Source organism: Alternaria arbusti, assembly GCF_024043155.1.
Source record: "Alternaria arbusti strain BMP 1465 chromosome Unknown scaffold_19, whole genome shotgun sequence".
In the NCBI taxonomy this organism is placed as follows: Eukaryota; Fungi; Ascomycota; class Dothideomycetes; order Pleosporales; family Pleosporaceae; genus Alternaria; species Alternaria arbusti.
This window is the reverse complement of record NW_026249959.1, coordinates 402,916-429,305: the sequence shown is the minus strand read 5'-3', so window position 1 is coordinate 429,305 and position 26,390 is coordinate 402,916. Positions and strand designations below refer to the sequence as shown.

At 52.8% G+C, this 26,390-nt stretch overlaps 9 protein-coding genes across 9 annotated transcripts; 5 read left to right on the top strand and 4 right to left on the bottom strand.

Moving 5' to 3' along the window:
* Window positions 1-924: 924 nt before the first annotated feature.
* On the top strand, window positions 925-5,937 carry J4E86_010002 (uncharacterized protein; the record flags this gene model as incomplete). The annotated part of the gene is made up of 2 exons (XM_051450502.1): window positions 925-4,991; window positions 5,040-5,937. 2 exons carry the CDS (start codon window positions 925-927, stop codon window positions 5,935-5,937), a joined length of 4,965 nt encoding a protein of 1,654 aa, XP_051298423.1.
* Window positions 5,938-6,807: 870 nt separating this feature from the next.
* J4E86_010001 (uncharacterized protein) lies at window positions 6,808-8,421 on the top strand (the record flags this gene model as incomplete). Its single annotated transcript, XM_051450501.1, has 2 exons — window positions 6,808-7,686; window positions 7,747-8,421. The coding sequence occupies 2 exons, from the start codon at window positions 6,808-6,810 to the stop codon at window positions 8,419-8,421; spliced, it is 1,554 nt and encodes a 517-aa protein (XP_051298422.1).
* A 368-nt stretch (window positions 8,422-8,789) lies between these two features.
* J4E86_010000 (uncharacterized protein) lies at window positions 8,790-9,279 on the bottom strand (the record flags this gene model as incomplete). The annotated part of the gene is made up of 2 exons (XM_051450500.1): window positions 8,790-8,918; window positions 9,007-9,279. The coding sequence occupies 2 exons, from the start codon at window positions 9,277-9,279 to the stop codon at window positions 8,790-8,792; spliced, it is 402 nt and encodes a 133-aa protein (XP_051298421.1).
* A 628-nt stretch (window positions 9,280-9,907) lies between these two features.
* Window positions 9,908-11,310, top strand: UBX1 (UBX domain-containing protein 1; the record flags this gene model as incomplete). Its single annotated transcript, XM_051450499.1, has 3 exons — window positions 9,908-9,982; window positions 10,040-10,512; window positions 10,560-11,310. 3 exons carry the CDS (start codon window positions 9,908-9,910, stop codon window positions 11,308-11,310), a joined length of 1,299 nt encoding a protein of 432 aa, XP_051298420.1.
* A 1,519-nt stretch (window positions 11,311-12,829) lies between these two features.
* Window positions 12,830-15,345, top strand: J4E86_009998 (uncharacterized protein; the record flags this gene model as incomplete). Its single annotated transcript, XM_051450498.1, has 2 exons — window positions 12,830-13,362; window positions 13,413-15,345. The coding sequence occupies 2 exons, from the start codon at window positions 12,830-12,832 to the stop codon at window positions 15,343-15,345; spliced, it is 2,466 nt and encodes an 821-aa protein (XP_051298419.1).
* A 4,833-nt stretch (window positions 15,346-20,178) lies between these two features.
* J4E86_009997 (uncharacterized protein) lies at window positions 20,179-20,871 on the top strand (the record flags this gene model as incomplete). Its single annotated transcript, XM_051450497.1, has 1 exon — window positions 20,179-20,871. The coding sequence occupies one exon, from the start codon at window positions 20,179-20,181 to the stop codon at window positions 20,869-20,871; it is 693 nt and encodes a 230-aa protein (XP_051298418.1).
* Window positions 20,872-20,956: 85 nt separating this feature from the next.
* On the bottom strand, window positions 20,957-21,649 carry J4E86_009996 (uncharacterized protein; the record flags this gene model as incomplete). The annotated part of the gene is made up of 2 exons (XM_051450496.1): window positions 20,957-21,428; window positions 21,477-21,649. The coding sequence occupies 2 exons, from the start codon at window positions 21,647-21,649 to the stop codon at window positions 20,957-20,959; spliced, it is 645 nt and encodes a 214-aa protein (XP_051298417.1).
* Window positions 21,650-22,767: 1,118 nt separating this feature from the next.
* On the bottom strand, window positions 22,768-23,367 carry J4E86_009995 (uncharacterized protein; the record flags this gene model as incomplete). Its single annotated transcript, XM_051450495.1, has 2 exons — window positions 22,768-23,243; window positions 23,307-23,367. The coding sequence occupies 2 exons, from the start codon at window positions 23,365-23,367 to the stop codon at window positions 22,768-22,770; spliced, it is 537 nt and encodes a 178-aa protein (XP_051298416.1).
* An 819-nt stretch (window positions 23,368-24,186) lies between these two features.
* Window positions 24,187-25,995, bottom strand: J4E86_009994 (uncharacterized protein; the record flags this gene model as incomplete). Its single annotated transcript, XM_051450494.1, has 1 exon — window positions 24,187-25,995. The coding sequence occupies one exon, from the start codon at window positions 25,993-25,995 to the stop codon at window positions 24,187-24,189; it is 1,809 nt and encodes a 602-aa protein (XP_051298415.1).
* Between the last annotated feature and the right edge of the window lie 395 nt (window positions 25,996-26,390).

Here is a 26,390-nt window from a genome sequence, read left to right as displayed (position 1 = left end):
AGAGATGGAAAGACCGCGACAGTATGATATGAATGCGCAATGCTGCTACTGTTACGCTTGTTGTTTCGAGATGCAGTATGGTGGTGCAAACAAGTGGCGAAGATGGCCGTGCATGTGCTCACAATGGAAAGTAAGAAGAAGTAAGTCGCAATGGAGAGCATCTGAGTCAGATCAATATGTGCTTGTTCTGGGAGCCAATGTAGTTCGCTGGTCGTCATCATGGTAGAATGCGGCGCAAAAGAAAGGCCGAGGAGGTGAGGTCGGCAGCCTTGCGTGCAGTCGCCAGATCGGCACGACGTAGCTCTCATACTTCACCACACGACTGCACTCCAAGGTGGCATCTCGATGCCGCATCAATGCGATAAAATGTATTGACTTGAAATGCTCTATATTTCTCCATCGATGTGACGCACAGAGTTGAAGCGTCGTGCATAATATTAGCCGTGCCCTGCTGCACCAAGCTTTCGACGTTCTGGGTTCGGTACCAGGTTGGGCGGGCGTGATATGCATCCGCCGTTAGCGGGAATCTCGCACCCTTCAGCGGACCCATCCATCCTCTCCATATCTCCTCCACCTCGCCTCGCCAACCTCGCTGTGCACGTGCTGCCACAACCACGACGGTCGCTAACAGACAAGCCTCTAGTCGTACTGGCATTCGCCTCTGTTACGAGTGAATTGCACAGTCCAAGCGGCCGAAAGCGGTCGCCTGCCGCTGTAGAGGCCCCATGCCTACGCCTATATCTCTTCGATAGCGCCCACCACCGACCGAATCACGCCCGACGACAATCGCTATACCTTCCATACCATCTCGTATCTCGTTACGAGGCTGCAATTAAGGCTGCACGCAGCGACAGCGCTTGATGCATGAGCACGAAGACTATGGTCGATTTCATGCCCCCCGGCGGGCCCCCAACGGGCGCCACTATGACTACCTTTCGAGTTGCCACGGACAGTGGAACGCCTGACGCAGCAACTGGCGCATCAAAATCTAGAATGGGTGGTGCTGCGGTGCCTGCAACGAATGGTGCGCAGCCAAGTGCGGCCAGCACGATTCCTCTGAGCGCGCGCAAGGCAGCGCCGCTGGATCTCGCTACCGTGGAGCGCAGAGGACATGGAGCGCCAAACCACCTGCCACCCAAACAGAACCGTCTTTTTGGCCTGCGCGAATCTCCCACATATCGACCGACAGCCGAGCAGTTCAAGGACCCGGTGGCATACATCCAAAGCATTCGCGAAGAAGGGCAAAAGTACGGCATCGTCAAGATTGTCCCACCAGACAGCTGGAAGCCACCATTCGCTATCGATACTGAGCGCTTCCACTTCCGCACGCGGCGACAGGAACTCAACTCGGTCGAAGGTGGCACGCGTGCCAACTTGAACTATCTCGATCAGCTCGCCAAATTCCACAAGCAACATGGCCACAGTCTCACTCGATTTCCGAGCGTGGACAAACGCCCTTTGGATCTCTACAAGCTCAAGAAGGCCGTTGAGAAGAGAGGTGGATTCGAACGTGTTTGCAAGCAGAAGAAGTGGGCTGAAATCGGACGCGACCTTGGCTACAGCGGCAAGATAATGTCTTCACTGTCGACATCGCTTAAAAACTCGTATCAGAAATGGCTCCACCCATACGAGGAGTATCTGCGACTCGTCAAGCCTGGTGTGCAGCAGATGCTGGAGTACGAGCATGGCGGACCCTTCACGCCGTCACCAGCCCATTCGCCCATAAAGAAATCGCTGCAGGGTACGCCTGTCGCCAACGCTGCCGAGTCACCAGCTATGCGAGCCTCAGCAGCGCTGAACGCAACACTGCAGGGTGACTCTGTGCCAACTCCACCACCAGAGCTCTCACGACCTGCCATGCAGGGGGGCTTCACGCCGGTGAACTCGGGAGGCTTCACAGCGGTCAATGCGAACTCAGCACAAAAGCCGTCTACGCAACCCTCTACACCTAGTGCTTTTACTGCGGCCAACCCACCGAGCGCTTTACATCGAGATGTGCTGGAATCGCGCACGTCAACACCTTTGCGCAATGCTGGCAGTCCCATGCTCTCAGCTGACAACACCCCGGACTTTAGACCGCCTGGAGCCGGCTTGACCCCGCTAGCCAATGGGCAGCATTTCAACCAACTGAAGCGAACCTTCTCTCAGGATCCGGAGAGTAGTGCAAACGACGATGTGGATGAGGCAAACGGTCGGCGTAGCAAGCGACTCAAAAAGGATGCTCCTCCTACCGTTGCGGGTTCACACATGACTCAGCCTCGCCAATCGACCCCCAGTCGAACTTTCCCACGCGTTCGATCGGCCGACGACAGACCTGGCGACCGATGCGAGACTTGCGGTACCGACAACGACCCTCAGAATATCCTACTTTGCGACAGCTGCGACGCTGGTTACCATGGTTCTTGCTTGGACCCACCCATCAAGGCTATCCCTGCATACGACTGGCACTGCCCTAGATGTCTCGTAGGCACAGGCGAGTTTGGATTTGAAGAAGGGGGCATTTACTCGCTCAAGCAGTTCCAGGAACGAGCCCAGCTATTCAAGCAGAATCACTTCGTCGGCAAGACGGCCTTTGATCCGGTCACCAATTTGCCAAAACCAGTTACTGAAGATGATGTAGAACGTGAGTTCTGGCATTCTGTTGCGAACGTTACGGAGACAGTCGAAGTAGAGTATGGAGCAGACATACATTCCACGACACACGGAAGTGGCTTCCCAACTATAGAGAAGAACCCGCGCGACCCCTACTCGACCGATCCATGGAACTTGACTGTTCTGCCCTATGCGCCAGATTCGCTTTTCCGCCATATCAAGTCTGATATCTCAGGTATGACCGTACCCTGGTTATACGTGGGCATGGTATTCTCGACCTTTTGCTGGCATGCGGAGGACCACTACACGTATTCAGCAAATTATCAACATTTTGGCGCTACCAAGACATGGTACGGCGTACCAGCCGAGGACACCGAAAAGTTTGAGCAAGCCATGCGTGAAGCTGTACCAGAACTGTTTGAGAGCCAGCCAGATCTCTTGTTCCAGCTCGTGACGCTGTTGACTCCCGAACAACTCTTGAAGGCTGGTGTTAGAGTCTATGCGATCGACCAACGTGCTGGAGAGTTTGTAATAACCTTCCCAGAAGCCTATCATGCCGGGTTCAATCATGGCTTCAATTTGAACGAAGCTGTAAACTTCGCGCCGAGCGACTGGGAGCCGTTTGGAGAGCACGGAGTTCAACGCCTTCAGGATTACCGCCGTCAACCATGCTTCTCTCACGACGAGCTACTGCTGGCAGCAGCATCACGCAAGGACACAACCATCAAGACTGCCAAGTGGCTTGCCCCTGCGATGGAGCGAATGCTTGCCAGAGAGTCACGGATACGCGATGAATTCCTGGACAAACACAAAGCTGCAAGAGCGCATACTTGCAAAGTTGACGGTACTGGCAATGCCGGGGGCTCCTGCGAACTCGACTTTATCATCGATGATGCCGACATGCATGAGGATGAATTGATTTGTGCCTTCTGCAAATCATATGGCTATCTGTCTCGCTTCTACTGCAAGAAGACCAAGAAGGTTTTGTGTCTACAGCACGCTGGATGGTTTGAATGTTGTCAAGACTCCCCAGAAGCTGAGCGTTACTCCGGAGCCAAGCTCCAACACAAGCTCGTATACCGCATGCAGGAGGACGATCTTGATGCGCTAGTACAAAAGATTGTCGATAAAGCAAGCACACCCGAAGTTTGGGAGGCAAAGATGGAGGCTTTGCTTTCCGAGGGGCCTCGACCTCAATTGAAGTCCCTACGTGCGCTCCTGCACGAAGGCGAGAAGATCGACTGGGACTTGAGCGGTCTCCAGGATCTGAAAGATTTCGTCGAGAAATGCCAGGAAGTTGCTGATGAAGCTACCTCTTACACCACTCGGAAGCAACAAGCTCGTCGCAAGGCAGAGCGTTCGGGAAGAGGACGACCAAGCAAGTCGGCTGTTGCTGAGGCAGACGAGAAAGATCGCGAATATCGCAATGTGGAGAACATACAAAAGCTTCTCAATCAGGCAAAAGATCTAGGGTTCGATAGCCCGGAAATAACTACGCTCCGAGAACGCGCTGAAAGCATTGTCGAATTCCAGACCAGAGCACGCACCGCTTTACGCGAGCGCACTTCCGAGCAAAGCATTGCACGGCTAGACGAGCTCCTGGAAGAAGGCAAGGGTTTCAACGTCGATCTACCTGAGCTTGAATCTCTCGAAAAGGTAGTCCAGCAGTTGAAGTGGCTCCAAGAGGCACAGGACTTCAAGGTAAAGCCTGCGCCGACGCTCCAAGAAGTTGGCGAACTCATCAAGAACGGCATTGAAGTGGGCATGCCAGAGCATCATCCTGACCTTCGCTTCTTGCAAGAGAAGAAAGATCAAGGTGAGTTCTGGGAGAAGAAGGCGAAGGAGCTCATGGAAGTGGAGAACGTACATTATCAGCAACTCGACGCCTTCTCCAAGCAAGCGACCAATCTGCCGGTAACACCAGAGACCCGAGCCGCGATGGACGCCATATTGAAGAAGCAACGAGATGCACAAGAGCTGATCATGTCTCTCTACGAGCGAAGCAAGAATCAGGACTTCTCACAACGGCCAAAATACATGGAGGTCCGCAACGCCATGGAGTCTTTGAATGCGCTGAATGGAAAGCCCAATGGCACGAACGACCTTGAGAAGGAGCAGAAGCGACATGAAGATTGGATGAGGCGAGGAAAGAAGCTCTTTGGCAAAGCCAACGCGCCCTTGCATATTCTACACGCGCACATGAAACAAGTCGATGAGCGTAATCGATCCTGCTTCGATTTGGGAGACCAGCCTCGAATGCCCGTAGAGCCCGCGTCCCGTGAACAGAGCCCAGCCGACGGAGAAGAGGAGGACGGCCCCTTATCCAGTCGAGACGTCTTCTGTATCTGTCGGAAACCTGAAGCTGGTATGATGATCGAGTGTGAATTGTGTCACGAATGGTAAGATGACTTATGCTACATCAAGAATCTAAACACTAACAATGATAGGTATCACGGCAAGTGCCTGAAGATCGCCCGCGGAAAAGTCAAAGAGGACGACAAGTACACATGTCCCATCTGCGATTATCGTGTCAAGATTCCTCGCGATGCGACCCGCCCAAAACTCGAGGACCTCCAGCTTTGGCAGGACGAGGTCCCTGGTTTGCCATTCCAACCTGAGGAAGAGGAAACACTGGACTCGCTGATCGAGCACGGTACCAGGTTCCGGGAGTATGTCGCGCGTTACATCAACCCGTTGATGTCAAGCCCCGATGAGCTTACTACCCAACGATTCTACCTACGGAAGCTTGAGGGTGCTGAGATTCTTCTCTCGAACGAGATTAACTTCTTCCGCCAAGAACTACACAAATGGGCCCCAGTGGCCCCGACACCGCCGCCTATCCTGCAAGTGTCTCTCTCTACACGTAAGCCGCGGCCGACGAAGCAGCAGAAGCTCATGAGCCAGTTGGGCATTACCAATCCGGACGACCTCCCGCAGCACCTCAAAACCAAAACACATCAATTCAAGCGTAAGGATGGAGAGAAGCCACCGAGCAACCCGTCGGGCGCTGCTGAGCAGTCACATACTCCTCCAGGGGAGCCTCGTCAAGGTCAACCTGAGGGTGAAAGCAGCGAGTACTTCAACACTACCACGACGTCTACATTCAACAACTCGCCCACATTTGCTACGAGTGCTCCACTGAATTTCAGCGGCTCTTCATCGATTGCGCCTCTAGACCCAGGTCTTTTTGAGAGTTCAGGGCCCGCAGCTCCAGCTAGTCCCATGCAAGACCCCTTCAAGAGCTCAAATAGTGGACATGAGATGTTTGGCGAAGCTATGGAAATGGGTGGCGGTCAGGCAGAGGAGGCACTGGCTGTCACCGAAGGCAACAACTACATGGACTAGAAGTCTGACGGCTATACGCCACGGACGCCAGAATAATGGTGCATAATTTCTCAGGAGCATCCTAGGGGCGTACGGCAAGGATCGTTGTACAACACGGTTCATTATTGTTTGAGTCTGGTTTCTACGACTGTTGTTTTTAGCATTGTCTTTTACTTCATCATGTCCGATCATGGACGTGCGGTAGTTGTGCCGCAACTACTGCAGCGTTCGTTATACGTGTTACTTCAGCGCTGCTTATTGCATCAGAGGGGTGTTAGGGAGCACGACAGGGCTACTGGCCGACATACCCAGAACAGGCGTAGAGAGACTCGAATGCTAAATCTATGTCCGATAATGAACTCATAATGCAATAATCTAACCATTGACAAGTTGGTGATGTGTGATGTGATGAAGGCTGCCCGTGGGTTGTGGGCATGATGATGCGGGGATCTCGGAGGTTTGCTTGAAATGCGCTACCGGGAGTGTCCGTGCACTCGACTTTTCTAAGCCGATGCTGGTCGTCGACGACGGCGGACGACACATCGCAATGCTTCCAAGTAGAGGGCTGCGGCCGGCCCAGCTTGCGCCTTTGGCCTCACGACAGTCGACAGTTTTACGGACCAATGCTACAAGGAAGGTGCGCATCTGCGAATTCCACTGCCCGCTTCGTCCATTCCACACACCCGCGTTCTCGAATACAAGTCGCCCATCACCTTGCCTGTGCCCGTTCTCTGCACAACAGCCAAATCAGAGCCGACATAGTGCAATTGCTAATTGCAGTAGTTTTCGTCCCTTCCCCGAACTGCGAACCTCACAGGCCCATCATGTCGAACCAGCCCGCTCCAGTCAGCGCTGTGGAAATCGGGCGCGAACCGAACCCATAATGTCATGATGAGTGCGTCATCCGTCCGAAACGCCTCATGGTATGCTCCTTGGAGCTGGGGGAAGTCTAGCGGCCCCGTCGACGCCAGCTCTCTCACACCTGCCGACCGCGTCCCAATCGCTGAATTCTCGCACCGTCCTGTCTCCGAGTTTGCGCGACAACACGCAGAGCCTGTCGTCACCACGTCTACGCCCGAGCTCGCTCCTGCAGCTATCGACAAGCCCGCCGTCGTGGATGGAGCAGTCGCGCCTGCCGAGGCGGTAGTAGACAGCGCGTCAACATTGACGGAACCCAAGACACTCGACACTCTCTTCGATGCTGAGCCAGTCAAGGACACTCTCCCCACAGCCGAGATTGACCCCACTCGTCTCATCGATCATTCTGGACAATTGCAGGAATTGGGTCTTGACTACGGCTGGGGTATGACGACTCTGTTCGAGAAGTGCATCGAAACCATTTACCTACAGTCAGGCATGGGCTGGGCTGGCTCCATCATTGCTGCCGGTGTCGTTGTCCGTTGCACGACCTTTGTGCTCCAGGCAGCGAGCTCAGACAAGATGGCAGTCATGTCTTCATTGGCACCCGTTACCAAGCCTATACAAGAGAAGATGGAGGCTGCCCTTGCTCGAGGTGACAAGCAACAGGCCGATTTATACAAGATGCAGCAGGCCGCAATCATGAAGCCCTACGTAGGAGGTATGCTTGCCACTGGAGGTTTCATGATCGCGCAAGCCTGGATTGGATTTTCCGCCTTCAGATTCCTAAGGGCTATGGCTGACCTGCCCGTCCCCGGCATGGCGCATGATGGCTTTCTGTGGTTCACCGATCTGAGCAACCGCGACCCTTACTTCATCTTACCGGCTGCAACCTCAGCCATCATGTATACTGTTTTCAAGGCAAGTCTATACTCTTGAACGATGCTCTCACCTTACTGACACACTGAATAGACCGGAGGTGAAACTGGTGTGCAGCCCGATACAGCCCAGGCAGTTACACGTCAAAAGATTTTCACTGGTTTATCCGTCTTCCTCGGTGTTGCCACCGCTTTCCAGGCCTCTGCTCTCCAACTCTACTTCCTGATGTCCGGTATTATGGGTGGTTTAACTGGTTGGTTGCTTCGCCAGAATGGTTTCAGAAAATTCATTGGTATTCGACCGCTACCCAGCAAAGAGAGCAACGAGCTTTACAGCAAAGTCGTCAAGGGAGAGGCGAAGTTGAGTCAAGTCAAGGGAGCCGATGGCAGGGCTCGTTACCAGCCACCCACCCGCAAAGCAGCCCCGATGAACCGTCGCCAGTTGTCCGGCATCAACATCAAATCCGGAGTTGCCCTACCTGCGCATCTCAAGACGGAGGTACCCAAGACGATCGACACGGAATATCCTGACCGGGACATCGATTTCGAGGAAGGTGCCAAAGGCAAGCCAATCAGCGAGAAGCTGGACTACTACCGCAGAAACTACCGCCTTGCCTACATCTGGAGGCGGACGGGCAACGGCGTGGATCGCTTTATGAGGTCTATGGGCTTTGGAGACAAGAAGATGTCACCCGAGGAGGCCAGGAGGAAGAAGAGGGCTGATGATTACGAGATTGAGAGGAGACGCAGGTTCCAAAACAGGCAATAGAGACGTGTCGGAGATGTGGACGGCCATGTATGATATACGCGTGTTGGACCTTGTGTTAGTAGTACGTGCATCTCCAAAAGGATTGGGAGTTGTTTGATACGCATAGCGAGAGATTTTGTATAAATACTAAGAGACGCATATGCTCCTGCTCAGATCTTGGACGTGTGGGTGTTTACAGTTTATGAATGCATCGAAAGCTCGTTTGCGATCCCAACTCTCGTGCGTAACCATGCTTGGAACGAAGACAGCTCGAATTTGATTCAATCGATTCCAAGATGAAACGTGATGCCTCTGAACGCGATGCCATTGATTGCACTCGTATATACAGATACGTCTCCAGGATCTCCACCTCCCCTTGCACTGCCCATCTACTCCAACGACGTGTACATATCCAACTCCTGTCCATTCCTCCTCCTCCGCTCCACAGGATCCGCTCGCATCTCCACGCCTGGTCCCACGCGCCTGGAATCGGCTCCGGAGCGATGAGTCGGGAATATCTGGTAGCACATATTGATCAGCATCCTTCCCAATTACAAAACATAAACACTTTCCTCTATCAATCCTCTTCCATTGATATTGACATACCTTAGTACCACTCCACCCCAACCGATACGCCGCCTCATTCGCGACCAACTCACCAAAACCCAACATGAGCCCGTTGACAAACGGCAAGAAGAGGTTAATCGCTGCGCCGCGAAGCAGACCCCATATTGTGGGTGGTTTGTAGAGGATCAGGGGTGTGGAACTTGAGGATGCGGATTCGGGGGAGGAGGAGGTGAGCTCGTTGTTTGCGTCGTAGTTTTCACTGTCCGAGGGGATGGTTATGCCGGATTCGGTGAGGTTGGTGGCGTCGGCCATGGTGGGTGAGGATTTGGGGGTGGTAGGTTTCGGGTGGGTGGTGGGAGGGTGGTGAATGCTGGATGCTGTGCTAGGTGCTGGATGGGTGCTAGAGCCCCACGCGGAGGTGATGCGGAGGACGGTGCGAGATTGGCTTGATCGGACGGGAGTATGTTGACAGTCAGATACTGTCGATTGACGTGTTGAGTTGCCGACTACGCAAGGAAGAGTCTACTGACGCGCGTGGTTCGTAGTGCGCGACAGTCCCGAGGTTGCTGCTCGAGGTGTTGATGAGGCTCACGTTAATTCCGGCCTTGGCATTATCTCGGAACTTTAATGCACATCGGAAGGTGCTGCATGTCAAGGTCTAAACGGCTTATTGGCAGGCATATCTTTAGAGTCTAAGAGAATCACGGAAGCTTACGACCAACTTATGTAGTTGTTGATCAAGAAGATAACTCGCATTGACTTTGTTTGTGAATCGCGGTGAATGCTAAGAGCGAGCAAGCGACGTCACCAGCTTCCGCCTGCGGTAGGTACCTAAAAGCCCGCCCTGAGTTTACATAGACCCCACCGCAGTCAACCAACGCGTCCAAGCCACCAACCACGCCACTACCCTCATCTTCAACAGCAGCATTACTACGCTGTTATGTCTGAAGCTGCCCCCGACCAAGACGCTCTCATTGCTCAGCTTGCTAGTCTGACTGGCCTCGATCCCGCAACAGTATGTTGATGGAAGCTCATCGAAGCTATTGGAGCTGTTCACTCACACAAAGAACAGGCAGAACGCTACTTGAACGCCTCCAACGGCGACCTCACCCTCGCTGCATCTCTCTTCTTCGACGAATCGGCCGAACAACAAGACGACGCTTCCGAACCAGACGTCGACATGGCTGGTGACGAGTCAAACACAGACGCTCCCAGTGTGCCCCAAGGAGCTGGTGGAGGGCGCACTCTCGGGGGCGCATATGTACCTTCCCCTGCGCCTGAAGCATCTCGATCATCGTCGCAGCCTGCTGCTGCTCGTGGACAGCCTGCCCAGAGGGGCGTAGCAGGTGCGCGGACGCTTAGGGACCTCCAGTCATCAGGTGGCGGACACGGACACGCCCATGATGACGACGATGACGACGAGAACCCTGATGATGAGAACCAGGACTTCTTCGCCGGTGGTGAAAAGTCAGGTCTTGCCGTTCAGAACCCAAACCAGTCAAATCCGCGCGATCAGATCAACAACATCCTGAAGCGCGCACGACAGTAAGCGGGCCAAGCATTGTCTGGGCCACTCCAGCTAACAAGCGCAGGAACGCTCCCCGACCAGGTGGTGACGAGGAGCAGCCCGCCAGTTCCTCTCATTTCCGTGGCGCAGGTACTACCCTGGGAGGCGATGATGCTCCCTCCCGAACTATTCCAGACCCCACCGCCAACATCCCCGCACCGCCTCCGCGCGCCCACCGCGAGCTTCACCTCTGGCGCGACGGCTTCTCAGTCGACGACGGCGACCTGTTCCGGTACGATGACCCGGCCAACGCACGTACACTGGAGATGATCAACACGGGCCACGCTCCATTGCATATTCTCAATGTAGAACACGGCCAGGAGGTGGATGTAGAAGTGCACGCGCACAAGGACGAGGATTACAAGAAGCCAAAGAAGAAGTACGTTCCCTTCTCGGGTAGCGGAAACCGTCTGGGCAGCCCCACCCCTGGTGCAAGCTCAGCGGCTGCTCCCATGGCACCGGCAGCTTCAAGTAGCACGGCAGCCTCGACTCCAGCGGCCTCTGCGCAACCTACCGTCGACGTCGACTCATCGGCTCCTACCCTCACGCTCCAGCTACGCCTTGGTGACGGTACACGGCTGACCTCGCGGTTCAACACTACACACACTATTGGCGACGTCTACGACTTTGTCGGCAGGGCTAGCCCGGCCAGTCAGGATCGCGAGTGGGCGCTCATGACCACGTTCCCCAGCAACGAGCTGACGAACAAGGCCCAAGTGCTGGGTGACATTCCAGAGTTCAAACGTGGTGGTGTAGTGGTACAGAAGTGGAAGTGAGGACGCACTGTACGTGGATGCACTCGAGTCCGGATTGCCGTTTATAGTGCGGGTGCGGGCAATGGAGGATGCAAACGTAGAAAGCGTGTGCTGATCACGACAATACCATCTGCAAAGGCGTTATGGCAAAATGCAGGATAGATTTGGGAACGGTAGCTGGATAGCATTCATGACAATATCGATGCTGCAGGGTGCACATAATTGCACAACCTGCCAAATGTGGTACCCGTTGTTATCTGGCATGGTGCATTGCACTGCATGAAGCTTGACGTGTGCGCGGCGCGTCGCACCGCAGTCGTGAGTTTAGCAGTAGCCTCACGATTGGCGGGACGTTTAGCATTGTGTTTGCACATCGTTAATTTGTCTGGACAGAAGGGCCGAAGAACGTTTCTCCAGTCTCCAACATTATCTTTCGATTCAGGTCGCTGCTGCAGGGTTCACTGTGGGACTGTATCGCCATGTCCGTTGGATCGGCTGAATAAGATGACGACCACAGAGTCGCTGCATTTCGCTTGGGTAATGACGCCTTCGCGCCTTCTCTTATCTCTAATTATACCGCCGAGCTGGCTGAGAATGTCGCCCGTCGAGTGCCAAATGTTATTTGCGTGCGCCCCCAGATAGCATCAGCAGTGGGGGGTGGCGTGCTGGGCAGGTTGGCTGGCATATCAGTCGTGGCTGCTAGCTGAGTCCTAGTGAATCCTTCCTGCGGATAGATGAGCAGCGGCCATGGTGCGACGGCTCTGCCGCTCGGAAGATTTTGCGAAACGCGCAAGCATCGACTTCAAGGACGACATGGCACCACTCAGACGCAACCTCTGCTCGTCGTTAGGCGATCAACAGTGTGCAACGCGTCAGCCCTCCCCCTGGAGTACCTTGCAGCACGGGGCGGGAGGCGGCGCGGGAGTTGGGGGTTAAGGCGTCTTGGTGCAAAACCGATGGGGATTCCCAGATCGACGAGGCTCTGGCCGCGTACTGCCGTTTGAGAGTGTTCGACGCTTCTTCTGCTCGTGCAATTTCGAACCCTGTCGAGTAGTCTTGTCCCGCGCTCTTGGTATCGTCATTTCCGTCTAATCATCGTCTGCGGTTTTTTCTCTTGAGGTTTGCATTCCTCGATCGATCCCGTTCGCTCTTTCTAGCATTCCACCGGCCCTTTCCCGAGTTCACGTGCGGCAGGAACGACCGACACAGATAGACGGATTGACCATCCTTCTTGCCCTCTTCACTGTAGTCGGCCCCGCCTTCCTTTCCTTTGCATCCAAGCTAGCATCGCTCGGCAGCGCCTTCACCAGAGCTTCGCCGCCATCTTTAACACCCACGGTCCTTACCACCTGCACCCACTCACCACACCTCTTCGCCATCAGTCGCTAGTCCTTCTTTCGCGCTACACCTCCGCAACCTCAAGCGATGCAGCTTTTACATTATCGGTAAATCCTACGACTACCCCAGTACACTAGGTACCATACCGGCATAAGGTTAGTGTGCACCACTAAACGATACGAATACGAACAACATCGACATCATGTTTGTCCGATCACCCCGCAGATTTGCGATAGTTTCCTTTATAGCATTGGTTTTCATCTTCGCCGTCCTACAGCAGAGCCCATGGGCGAACGAGAAGGTGTACGAGCGCATGCCGCTCTTCAACTCGGGGAATAGACCGCCGACACAGGAGCTCCTGAATGAAAGTCCAGGCGAGGCGCAGGCGCATCTCGAGGATGCATGGCATAATGCCGTGCCCATTCCCGGCGCGATGCCCAGCCCCGTGGATGCGCAATCGCCAGCAGAGCCGGCAGAGGTTATGCTGCCGCCAATGGAGACCTCGCGCGAGCCTGAGGTCGACGCGTCGAAGCCCACCAAGCCTCACCCGCCATGGGTGACGGCACCGTCGAGGACAGGCTCTTTCATCCCTCCCTACCCGACACCGTCCAACTGGAAGCAGTACATGGCGAAGATGCTGGACTGGCCGCGACCGAGCTGGAGTGGTCACTGGCCGCCCTTCGGCGACTACGTCGACAAGAAGTACGACCCGAACCGGTGGGAACAATTCGATTTGTAAGTGTACACACGTTGCGCGCCACAGTGGTGGTTCTAATCTCAAGCAGGGACTATCGCATCTACGAGTCTAGCCATGATAAGCTGAACGATACGATTGCCTCTGATCCGATCGCATACAAGCCGTTCCCCAAGTACAACACCCCGAAGTGGAAGCAGAAGTGGCACGGTGAATACGTGGCTTGTCTGGGTCCGCGCGGCAAACCCCTCAACGAGAGCACCGACGACGAGGTTCAGGTCTACCGCGGCATACCAGAGGACTTTCCCCCGGTATACGCTGGTGGCTATGATGTCATCGGACTCGACGACGATGTCTGCTTCGACCGATACTCACGATACGGTCCGTACGGATATGGTGATGATGAGTTCCCAGAGGAGGTCAAGAACTGGAAGGCGCCCGCTACTGTCCCCGAGTGGCCTCAGGTGAACTGGGGTGCGCTGCAGGACGATTGTCTTGAGCGGAACAAGGGGCGCTACCGGCCCAAGGCCAGATCCCCAATCGTAAAGATTCCCAGCACTGTCCTACCTGAGCCCGCGGCGGCGTCGTCGGCGTTTGCGATCCCCACAGACACGAGCCGAAGCAACTTGGAGAACCGCGATGACAGCGAGAAGAAGTACCACCACCGTACGGCCATTCTCATCCGTGCCTGGACCGGATACAACTACGAAGAGAACGACATCACCGCCATTCGCGCCATGGTCTCCGAGCTCTCCCTCCAGTCCGGCGGTGAATACCAAGTTTACCTCTACGTCCACGTCAAGGACAGAGATGCACCCATCTTCGACAGCCAGTATGAATACGATCGCATTCTAAGAGAAAACGTACCTGAGGAACTGCGCGACATTGCTATCCTATGGTCAGAATCCATCTTCCCGAAATGGTATCCCAAGGTTATGGACTGGCAGGTCTATTGGCAGCAATTCATGTGTCTACAATGGTTCAGTCTTACGCACCCCGAATTTGATTACGTCTGGAACTGGGAAACAGACGCTAGATACACTGGACACCACTATCACTTCTTCGAGAAGATCAGCGAGTTCGCGGACAAACAACCGAGGAAGCTGTTGTGGGAGCGCAACAAGCGTTATTATCTTCCGAGCGTACATGGAGACTACCAATCGTTCGTCGAAAACACACACAAGGACGTCTTGAACGCATCTGCAAACTCGCTCATCCCACCACCCGTATGGGGACCACGGCCATGGAGACTTGCCATCCCTCCCCAGAAGCCACTAGGCCCTACACCACCTACGACTATGGAGGAAGACAACTTTGAGTGGGGTGTTGGTGAGCCTGCGGACTTCATCACTCTTCTTCCAATGTGGGACCCCAGGAACACGACTTGGTCTTACAAGGATAAGATCTGGAACTACCTGCCTCACATCCGACCAATCTTCACGCCAGAGGACGGCCAGGCCGATTGGTTCACTCATCCTATCTTCGAACAGATTGATCGCCGGACTTTCATCAACACAGTCGTACGATTCAGCAAGAAGATGCTGCAAGCTATGCATGAGGAGAACTTGGTTGGACGCAGTATGCAGGCCGAGATGTGGCCCTCGACAGTTGCACTTCAACACGGTTTGAAAGCCGTATACGCTCCTCACCCGATCTTCAACGACCGTCACTGGCCCGCCGCATATACGGAAGCCATCTTTGATACCGCATCGACTGTCGATGAAGAGACAGGTGAAGCCTTGGAAAGCCGTCAAGGCGCCTGGACTGAAGAAGCCGACTCACCGTACAACCACGACCGCGAGTTCAACTTCCAAGGTTGGAGCTGGTACTACGCATCACGCTTCCCACGTAACCTATACCGACGATGGCTCAACTGGCCCATTGTCCAACAAAACTGGGGAGAGTCAGAAAAGATCGACGGTGGACCAGGCTCCGACGGCGAGCTGGAGCAGAAGAGAATGTGCATACCGGGTATGCTACTCCATCCCGTAAAGAGGATGGCCAAGTACAAGGAAAAGCCTTGAACGAGATGACCGGAATGGAACGGAACGCAATACCAGGTCTCATATGACCAACGACCACCGCAGCGCCGTGTTGACACGAACATTATCTGAACACCAGTATTTATCTGTGTGTATAGCAGGAAGGGATGAAGCGCCATCCTATTCGCCACTTTTGCCTTCTCTACCAAAAGCATGGGCGGAGCATAAGTCATGCTTTGTTTGTACCTTTTTTCCTTTTGACCTTCTCGACTGATACCTGTTTCCTCTTTCTCCCTCTTCGTTTCGTTTCGTTACCAGACCTGAAGATGTCTGCTGGGTACCTTTGTTGTTATCTTAGGGATTACAAGCATTTGCTGGACATATATTTTGGCGCTCTTGGCAAACTATTTACGGCATCAGTGGTTTTGACACTCATCGTCAGCTTGTTGATAGATCTTTCTGAATCGCCTGAGGGGCGTGGTTAGATATAGATGGCATCTTTTTTTTTTGAAATGTATAAGGATTACTGTTCAAGATGTGTTCTGTTGGTCCATGAGTGGCTTGGTCGTTGCCTATGACATGTCTACCTATAGACTGGTCCCTGCTGCCGAGTTGCTGACACGTGATCTGATAGCCTTCCGCAAAACCATGGTAACGAGAGGAGCCCTTCGGAACCACGGTTCGATTGATGAGTCAACGAGACTTGATATAAGACGGATTTCAGCATATGCTCTTCTTTACCTTTATTCCGCCCACAACAGTTTACATACCTAAATCCATACACGGCACACAACACGCTCCATTACCTTCCATCGCCTTCTTACTTCGATAGTCCCCAAATGGAAAACACCACACACCAAGGCTTCTCCGCTCTTCCAGCCGAAATGCGCTTAGAGGTTTACAAGCACATCTTGGCTTCAAGCATTGCTGAAGGCAATCCACGCCGCTCGGCAGGCTTGTACCACACATGCGTCACCACCCGCAACGAGATAGACAAGTACCTCGACAAAGTTCTGCTCATTGTCAGACTCCAAAACTACTGGATGACGGCATCCAAATCGGGTCATCCATTACACGTGTATCTTCCTACGACCTACGAATTTAGCACTCCGCTAGAAGAAGCCACGCTACAGATACCCGTGGGCAATGAGCGCAACCATAATGAAGATCGTATTGATCTTGGAGATCTGTGCTATTTGCTTGACTACATATCCCGGCTTCAACTGTCAAGCTTTACTCTCAAGTTCTACCACCCCCTTCCGGCCAGAGATATATCATGGCGCAGCAGTATCGAGCTAGCCATGCATGCCTTACTCCAGATATCATTTCTGGAGGAAACGGAGCAGCCTTACCTCAAAGATGTCGGTCGTCTGATGATAGACCTGGGCACTCTTGCAGTACCTCAGTCGATAAGCGAGATTGAATTTGAGGACATTTACGGCTTTTTCTGGAAGTGTCACTGCTTAATCAAAGCGGATGTTTGGTGGCTTGGCATTGGTGGAACTGCTCTGAATCTCAGGTGGACGCTTTGCTTGGACCTCAAACAAGGGTTGAAGCCGCCAGTGAATGCACTTGGGCGACGCTGGACGTTGGGTTCACACGTTTTGGATGAATGGGACAAGGTCAATCCTGATACTTGACGATGCGGTATTGTTACCACTCTCCCATCAATACCCCATGTTGGCATTTCACCGTTGCATGGTGAGTTTGCTTTTCACTGGCTCCACGATGTGGTTGCTCGCTGGATATCAAAACGCCGCAAACTCTTTTCTGCTTCCATCTTCAGCAAATCGCCAAATCCTCCAATAGCAACCATTCAACTCACCACAGACCGGAATTCAGCGCCATGGCAAAAGACAAGCCTTCCCCATTCCTCACGCTACCAGCAGAACTACGACTTCAGATCTATAGCAATCTTCTCACCGAAACCCTGGATGATGGACGCACCTCCGATGTCGGTGCTCTATACCTCGCTTCCCGCACAACCTATTCGGAAATGAAGCCACTCGTCTCAACAGTCCAAGTAGCCCTCGACCTGAAGCGCGCTTGGGACCACTCTAGACGGCTCAGAGGCGAAGTCAGAGGACGACTGTGCTTCCAAGTACCATCCTCACACACCTACATCAATCCGCTCACCGAGTTCGCCATTACCGCACCGCGCGATCGCAAACGCAGAAATCCCGTTCAAAGGGCTAAGCACGACATGCTGCGTCGCACGGAAGACTTGGCGGTTTTCGGTCTCCGTCTCTTACTCTGCCCTTTTGGTTTCGGAGTGGAACGTCGATATACCAACAAACAAGTTCTTTCGTCTACTCATGTCTTCTTTCGTACTTTCTACCAGATATGGGGAAAAGAGTTCCTGGAGAAGGCAAGGCAGAAGAGGTATATAGATAGGCTGACGTTCCGCAAGGATTACCGCGTGGAGGAGAGATACATTGTGAACATTGTACATGGGAAGCAGAAGGGGGCCATGTATCGTCCTGCATCCGGGGCTTCTAATACTCCGTGGTGCTTTCTCGTTGAGGGACAGACGAAGAGGCTGTGGGGAGTAGATTTCAGGGATGGATTAGGGTGGCCGGGGTATCAGTTTGTGCACTTCAATTGGTTTTATGGGGAGTAGTGCTGTTTGAAGGATTTAGGTCGACTGAGTTTATGGGGTTGGATGAGGTTTGCGCACCAACTTTTCGGAGTGTATGTTGCTGTATTGTTACATCGTCATGGTGGCTTACTGATGCAAAGTAGGGTAATAAAGCTCATGCATTCATTCCTGTATTATCTGCTCCATTCTAATCCACGTAAATTTGCGCAAATCATCATACAACCCGTTTGTTCTCAATTCCTACACAATGAATCACCTCACAACGTCATTGACTCAGCAAAAGATGAATCCGTACTCTTAAGCCAAGTCAATTCCTTGCATTCGATGCTCCGATATATAAGAGCAGGAAGCATTAACTGTAACGATCACTTCCCCTCACCTTGGTATCTAAACAACCCACGCATTATACAGAATATGATTCTCACCCTTCCAACAGAGCTTCGAATCGAAGTCTATAGGCACCTTATTGTCGGAAGCATCACTTCTGGACGTCCACAGGATATCTCCGGCCTTTTCTTTAGTTGCCGTACTACGTACAACGAAATGGAGGACGATATAGCTAAAGTTAAACCTCTAATCCTTGCTACTCGAAAGTGGCAAGATGAGCATCCATACGGCCGTTGTTTGAAGATCGAGTCATCACCAGCCTCAATCTTGGCAGGAGGAGCTGGCGATGGCAACATCAGCATGCCGAGTTCGGCATCATGGTTTGACGGTGACTGTAAGCAGGCATCATTGACACGATGCGTAGCAGCTCTGCAGCCGATATTATATCTACCATGGTCGACAATCAACCTCTCTACCCATATGGGTCATCCGTGGAACCGCCTTGAAAGTACCCGCGTAATGTTCCGGAAGCTTTTGCCTAGAAACACACCGGAGAAACTGACCTGGATTCAACATTGTGATCGGCTCACTCTCAATTATCGAGGTGCCACTGAAGAAGATGAAGATTGTGCTTACGACATTGCGGTCATAATCCGTGACCAGAGGGCCCTCAAAGCGCTTTGGGTACGGAAGCTCGAGGACAGGTGTAACGGCGACTTATGGACCATTGGGTTTGACTTCGTAGAAGGCTTGGAGAAAATGAAGGGGTTGCAATGGATACGTGAAGCTGGGAAAGGTTCGCCGTGGCGCGGGGTTATATCTTAGGGCTCTCAGGGTTGACAGGACCTGAAGGTCTGGAAGCTTGAGGTGTTCCCCTTGTGGAAGTAGGATCTGCTCACGTCTCTATGTACGTAGTACAAACAAAGACTGAAGTTAACATCATAGAGGATATAAGGTTTAAAGCTACCCCTTGATCGATCGTTGAATTTATGTGCGTCTTCACAGGCGCATCCTTGTGAGAAGAGGGCCGAATATAGCGCCGCGCACGCGCCATGCTGACGGTGACTCGTCATCTCCCGCAGTCTTGTATCTTCCTCATCTCATCCATCTTAGCATGCATCTTTCACATGGTCGGAGTTGGCGGGCGGTCCAGAGCGTGCGATAACTGCAAAAGTCGACGCGTCAAATGTGGTAGGTTTGCCCTGTTTACCCCTGCGCTATTCCGACGCGTGTGTTGACGTCACGAGATCTACGAAAGCCACAATGCGGAAGGTGCGTCACAGCACGACTACAATGTGGTGGCACCCGCGGCATCACATTCGTACAATTCGATGGCCACGGCCAGTCTGCCCAGCCTAGCGATCGCGATGTCGCCGGGTGCTTAGCTGTGGAAGTCGGCACCAGGACGCCTGACACTGCTATTCGACTTCACCAGGAAATTCATCGAGCATTGTCGCCTTCTCGCGATGATGTCTTCACCGCGTTCACTCTCTCAAACTTATTGCCGGTGCAGAGCCTGTTGGTGTTCAATCCTGGGGTTATTACCATCAAGTCACTTTCTGCGCTTGCGACTTCTTACTTCGGCATCAAGCACCAGGATAGAGCTATCACGCAGTACGGGTTCAAGAGGTACAGTGACGCACTTAGAGCCGTGCATTCGGCTCTTGAGGCTTCGGTGTCTCCGCCTTCCTTTGATCTGATCGAGGCGGTCATGCTTATGGGACTCATCGAGGTACATCAAACGTTCTGCAGTGCACACATTTTCTAACCGCTACTAGTTCCTCATCTCGGATCGTGTCGATGGTTGGATAAACCATGCACGTGGGCTAGAGAGGCTCTTCGAGTTGCGCGGACCCGAAGCTATGGCATCACCTCAGTGTCTTGGGATCTTGGATAGGATTCGCCCGTCTCTTATCTTTGCAGCTATTGTCTTGCACAAGCCAACGATAATGTCGGAGAATAAATGGAAATACATCCCCTGGAGCTTACACCCTGAGCACATCGACTCGCTCAAGCTTTTGTTCGACATTATTGCCGACTACCCTCAGCTCTTCATTCTGCGTGATGAGCTTTTGTCAGTTGTGGATGAAGACACAAGGACTGCTGAGATGCAATGTCTGTCTTTGCAATGTCATGAGGTCATCGCCAAACTGAAAAACTGGAGGGAGACTTTTGCGTCTGATCCGTTTCACACCTCTTACGAGACACCCGCATGCCAACCGATACCGCTCATAGAAGACGAGTATGGCGCATTGCATCCAGCCTGGTCTACTGCCTTCAGATACCGATCACTCTATCACGCGAACGCTATCACAGTCTATAACGCCGCTACCATCATGGCCCTCCGGTTCGCCGACAGCATCGATGCTGAGATGATGTCATCTTCAGCCTACCATACCCGACAGGAGCAGATATCGACAGCGGCGCTCACTATATGTCGTAGCGTCGAGTACCATCAGCTAGAGGACTGGGGCGAACAGGGCTCTTTTGAACTACTCTTTCCTCTGCGCATGGCATACGATGGGATCCGCGAGAAGGAGCCGACAATAGCATCATGGATCACATCTTTCATGCAAGACATGTCGGCTGGTGGACGAGGGCCCTGGAGATCCGCTAAAAGCATCCTAGATGTTCGCAAGTGAGGTCGTAATCAATTAAAAAGGTAGAACAACCGTTTTGTCGCATAAACATGGGCATTCGTGACAAGTCAACGAAGTCTCTTTATCACTACATCCCCTCATTCAGCGACTCAATGATGATATACTCCATCTTCTCGACCATTTTCTGTTCTTTCTCCAACTTCTTACCCTCCTTAACATGAGCTTTGGCCCCTTTCCGGTCCCGCTTCCTAGATCTCCGCTCTTCCTTTCGCGCCTTCTTCTCTTCTTTCTTTGCTCGTTTGCGCTCCGCTTTATCCGCTCTTCTCTTTTGTTTGCCGTTGACCTCATCATGAGATACCAGGGCGGACTCTTTGTTGGAGCTGATGCTAGACTCTGAACTAGAGCTTGAGTCTGAGCTGTAGCCCTTTTCTTCTTTCTTCTTAATACGCCGTTCGATCTGCTTTGCAGCCATTCTGTCGAGAGCATTTCGTTGCTCCATTGGCGGTGGTACGTTGAATGATAGCGGTGCGATGTAGGGCGTGAGCGCTTGCAATCGTCGGTATCCAGCTGTTTGAGGCCGAGAGCTACTTCCTAGGGCTCTTTGCGAAGTCAGAAACAGGGAATCCTTACGGCAGGGCTAAACTTACGCCGACGATGGCATGTGCACATTGCAGCCGAGCTTCTCTTCCAACAGTCTGTTCTTGCAAATTGAAGCTTTCAGACCACGAGGCGCAAAGTATTCTCGGTTCACAGCCTCTAAGAAGCGCCGGGTTCGCATAGTTGTCGTAGCAGCCGTTCCAACTCCGGCGGCCACATTCATGCTGGCGCCAGCGATCATGGTCCAATGATGTGGTCTAGCACTTGTATGAGAAACCGGTAAGAGCCAAACAAAGGAGTCAACTCACACGATGCCAACCACATGACCCGCTGCATCAAGTGCCTGAAGCGGAACTGGCGGAGCTTGAGCGACACTGAGATCATCAATGAATGCTACAAAGTCTTTCTCGTGGATATTGAAGCGGCGCAGATCGGGGCTGTATGCTCGTATAAATGGGAATGGTGTTCCAAGTAGACCGCTTGCATCGAGTCTTGGTATCACGACGGGTTTCTAGACAGGTCAGCAAGGTTTACTGGCAATGTTTGAAGAGTGGCTCACTTGAAGAGATTGTGGTGGCTGAACTGGATCTGGAATGCAGGGCGACCAATCTATCGCGTGACGTGACAACTCATCATCCGGTGGAGACAAGCTAGTCGGTGGTAACGGTGCAGCGCTGTATGAACCAAGTGCTCGATGCGGCCGGTCGAAAGAGTGGCTCTGGTATGGAAGAGGTTCTAATGGCATCATGATAGCATGGTATCGAGCTTATGTTGCTTTGCGATGAGTGGTCTGGTACTAGATATAAGTATCTCGAGCGTCACGCTCAACACAATACGGAGCTGCTTTGATAAACCGCGCAAATTGTTCCAGGCCCCCAGCTATCTCCAAAACGGGCGTATTTCTCGAGACTCAGCCTTGCCAGTAAATAGATGCCAAACAACATCAAGCACAGTCAAGCCCCAGGCCTCGTAGATCGCTATCCCAATATAGTTGATTCCTCGAGGTCACTAACCGCATGTTGACTAGCGCAACAAGCGTCATTTTTTCGGATTACCGCTTCGGGCTCATTTGTCGAGATTGGTCGATGAAAGAGTGAGCTGAAGTACGAATAGTGAATTTAGTTCTATCGCAAGAGAAAGCGGACGTTTGGTAAGTGACTGTTGATCGTGTATTAGAATGATCGACAGCGGTCTGCACGTTAGACTTGCTAAGCCACGACCCGTCACGTGAAGCGGTTGCGTGAAAGCGGTTCTCCTTTGCCTGTGGTCTTGTGCCGTTCCTGGAGAACCTCGTAAGACCATTTCGTACCTCAACAGCTTCCCCGTGTTTGCAGTCTGGTATCACCATCCGGCCGGATCCTTGAAGTCTTCGGGCACCTTCAGTCCTCTTTGCTTCCTTCTGCGCCAGGCCTCTTTCTTGCCAGTTGGTCTCCACTTGATCATTTCATCTTCAGGATACTCTGCAAGGCACGCAGCTACATCCCAGTGATGTATCTCATTGCCGTCGTGGTAGATTAGAACATGATCTACGTACTCAAGCAGAGTGATGCCCCGGATATACTCCCAATTCCCTTCCAGCTGTTGTTGTATAATCCAATTCAGACACACCAAGAAGTACCGGGAAGTAACCGACATTGCAGCGTCGGCCTGAGTGGACATATGAATCAGACCGAGCTGCGCAAGATCGGGAGATGGTGTCTCGACGTTGATGCTGATCGTTCTGATGGATATTTGCCGATGTTCACTGTCGCTCTTCCTTTCGCCCAGAGGCCCAACATGGGTGAATCGGTTGAATATGCCATAGAAGCCCCATACCACTAAAACAGTGAGGTGAGTGGTTAGTATAGTACTAATACTAATGGAGGAAAGGCTTTCCTTACACTGCTTAGGTAGTAGCCCAAAGAAATCTTCAGGTCCTGGATTTGCCGGCGCCCCTAACATGTCTTCAATTTCAGACTTCAGTCGTTCGCTATCGTTTGTCACACAGAGGCGAAGTGTGACATTCAACTGCTCAATTCTGGTCGACAAAACTGGAACATTGATCCACGTCGCTGCCAATATCCCATTGTCGGTCATTGCAAGATCGAGGTCGTACACAATGCTTCGCATTCGTTCTAGCATCTCCGTTATTTCCGTTCTCAGCTGTTGATTGACTAGCAGTAATCTCGTCGAATTCGAGACGATTGCCTGGGGCTGATACGAGGGACCCGGCCTTACGAACGGCGTTGGAAACTCATAAGTCATGTATCCGTCCAGAATCTCTTCGGTTGTCTGATTGAGCACTCGTGGCTGCCGGGCTGGCGAAAGTATGACGTATTCGCATATCTGATCACGTAGTTCACGCGGAAGGCTCATGAGCGACGGCATTGTGCTATCGCGTCGGCGTTGAGGACCAAAGCTGGATATTGGAGAGTGAAGGCTGCCCAGGTGGGTGTTTGTGGTGGGCTCGTCATTCCGGCGCACGGCTCTTGCCTAAAGGTTGGTGACGTGGGGCGGCTGCCCTGTAATGAAAAGTGGGGCAGCGCAGCACTATCCCTTTTTCGATCGCCTGTTAGGAAGGAGTCTAGCTTTCACCAGAGAAAAGTACACGCTCCTCAATCAAATTGAAATCTGTACTTATTTTGCGCTACCCATGTATCATTTTCACCGACGCAGCTCTCGATTAACCTGGAGCAGGCGAAGACCCACCCAATCCGGGACTTGTACAGTGTGATAGCAACACGCCGCCAACATCGGAAGCGCTACAAAGGAAAAGTCTTGTCAAAACTTCTTCTCATCCGACCCCTTCTGCTTCATCGCGTCCGCAATCTTTCCAGCAATGGCATATACACTGGCGCTAAGATGGCCCGAGATCTGAGTCGGGAACACACTCGCATCCACAACCCGGACGTTTTGCGTCCCGTAAACCTTGCCCTCCGTATCTACCACACCACCCAGCTCCTTACTCATCATTGCGCAAGTACTCACAGGATGCGAGTTGCCATTCATGGCGCCTGTGATCCAGTCGTCCCAGACTTGATCCCTCCAATGAGCACCTTGCGGTACCGCTTCGTAACCGGGAGAGACCTCGCCGGTAGCGTCCTCCGCTAGCGGCGAAGTGGCGAAATACTCGCGGATACGGATTGCAGCAGCTGCTTGCACATACATGTCGATGGGCATCTGGAAGAAGTTTGGGTCGATACGAGGTGGTATGGATGCATCGGCTGATTCGATGTGTATTGAGCCTCGAGAAAGCGGTATTAGGTCCCAAAGCTGCGCAATGATCTGATTTCCTGTCGGGGCCCAGAGGATCTCTATTAAAGGAACATCGCTCTCAGCAGTGAAGACTAGGTCTACTTGATGTTGCAGAAGCCGTTCTTGCGTCTCGACGGAGATGGTATCGGGCGCGTAGTCTGCGACAATCGCTGCAGCATAAGCGCTGACATTGGCTTGGAGCTCTTCCACAAGAGCGGGAAGTTCTTCACCAAAGAGATCAGAAGCTGTCAAAAATGTAACGAAGGTAGGATAACCCGTCCAATTCGTGGACGAGTTGAAGACCATCCCATGCTGCGGTTGATCTGGCAGGTTGGAACCGACCGACTGGAGTGGATTGACAGTCTTGATACCGAGAGGTTCAAGTATGTCGGGATTACCTACACCTGAGTGCTCAAGAAATGCTGGTGATCGAATGGCGCCAGCTGCGACAATGACCTCCTTGGAGGCACCGATAGTTTTCGTTACATTTCCCGCGTCAATCACCTCAACTCCCGAGGCCACCACTTCCGAAGTCTCGGATGATTCCCCGTTCCAGATGATGCGTGCAGCTGTGGTATTGAAGTAGACCTGCAGATTCGGGCGTGATGCAACAGGGAAGTAGAAGGACCTGGCCCCATCGGCCCTCGTAGGCCCAGTCACGTTCTGCGTCATAGGCCACACGTCAAAACCGCGCATGCTACCATTGTTCGGTTCCTTATTGTAAGGAATACCCATCGCCAGGGAGGTCTCCGCGAACAGTTTGGCGAACCCTTGACGGACCAGGTATGGGGTGAAGCCAACAGCAAGCTCTCCCTCAGTTCCATGTACGCCGTCCCTGAAGGTCGCGCCTTCCTTCGAAAGTTCCTCACTAGGCTCTGTGAAGCCTTCCTGCCTCAGGTAGTATTCGAGCAGACTCTCCCAGTTCCAACCCTCGTTGCCAAGCCCTTCCCACCCATCAATTTGCTCTTTCTCCGCGCGTATGTACGTCATTCCATTGACCGTAGTACTGCCTCCCAAAGCCTTGCCTGCCCAGTAGTTCACGCTCCGGTTCCCAGCATACTTCTGAGGTGCCGTCATGTACTTCCAGTCAATCGACGTGCCGATGAAGAGACCGTACTCCAAGATCGACTTCGGTACGTATGACACATTTGGGTTGTCGTAGCCAGAATCTCCGGCTTCGATGATGGCAACAGTGACTTCGGGATCGGCAGACAGTCGGTTTGCGACTAGAAGACCTGCGGGGCCTCCTCCAACTACAACATAGTCATATGTCTCTCGTGCGCATGTAACACGGACGACCTGGGTCAGGACGGTAAGAAGAAGAGACCACGACATGATGGGTCATGGAGATCAAGATGCAGGATTCCTCTTGGATGCACCGAGCCTGGCATCTCAGTCTATATACCGGACGTGTGTGTGGAGACCCCAACAAAGTAGGCCTCCCAGAATCTCCGCAAAGACTGTCCATCTAGTGGGTTTGCCGGGGTTGAATTATGTCATTGGCTCGTTACGTCACTGCCAAGCGTGGACCTGCGTGCCTAGGTATGTACCTTCCCGTCATGGAACTTCGATTTCAAGCGAGCTTTTGACAACGATCACGATGTGTCAAGTGTACTACAGCCTGGTGGAGCTTCCCGTCAACGCGTATGGATGCGTGACGCTATCCTAACCATACATCGACTGAATAGCGCTCTTCCAGTGCGACTACAATGTGACATTCCATGGTACCT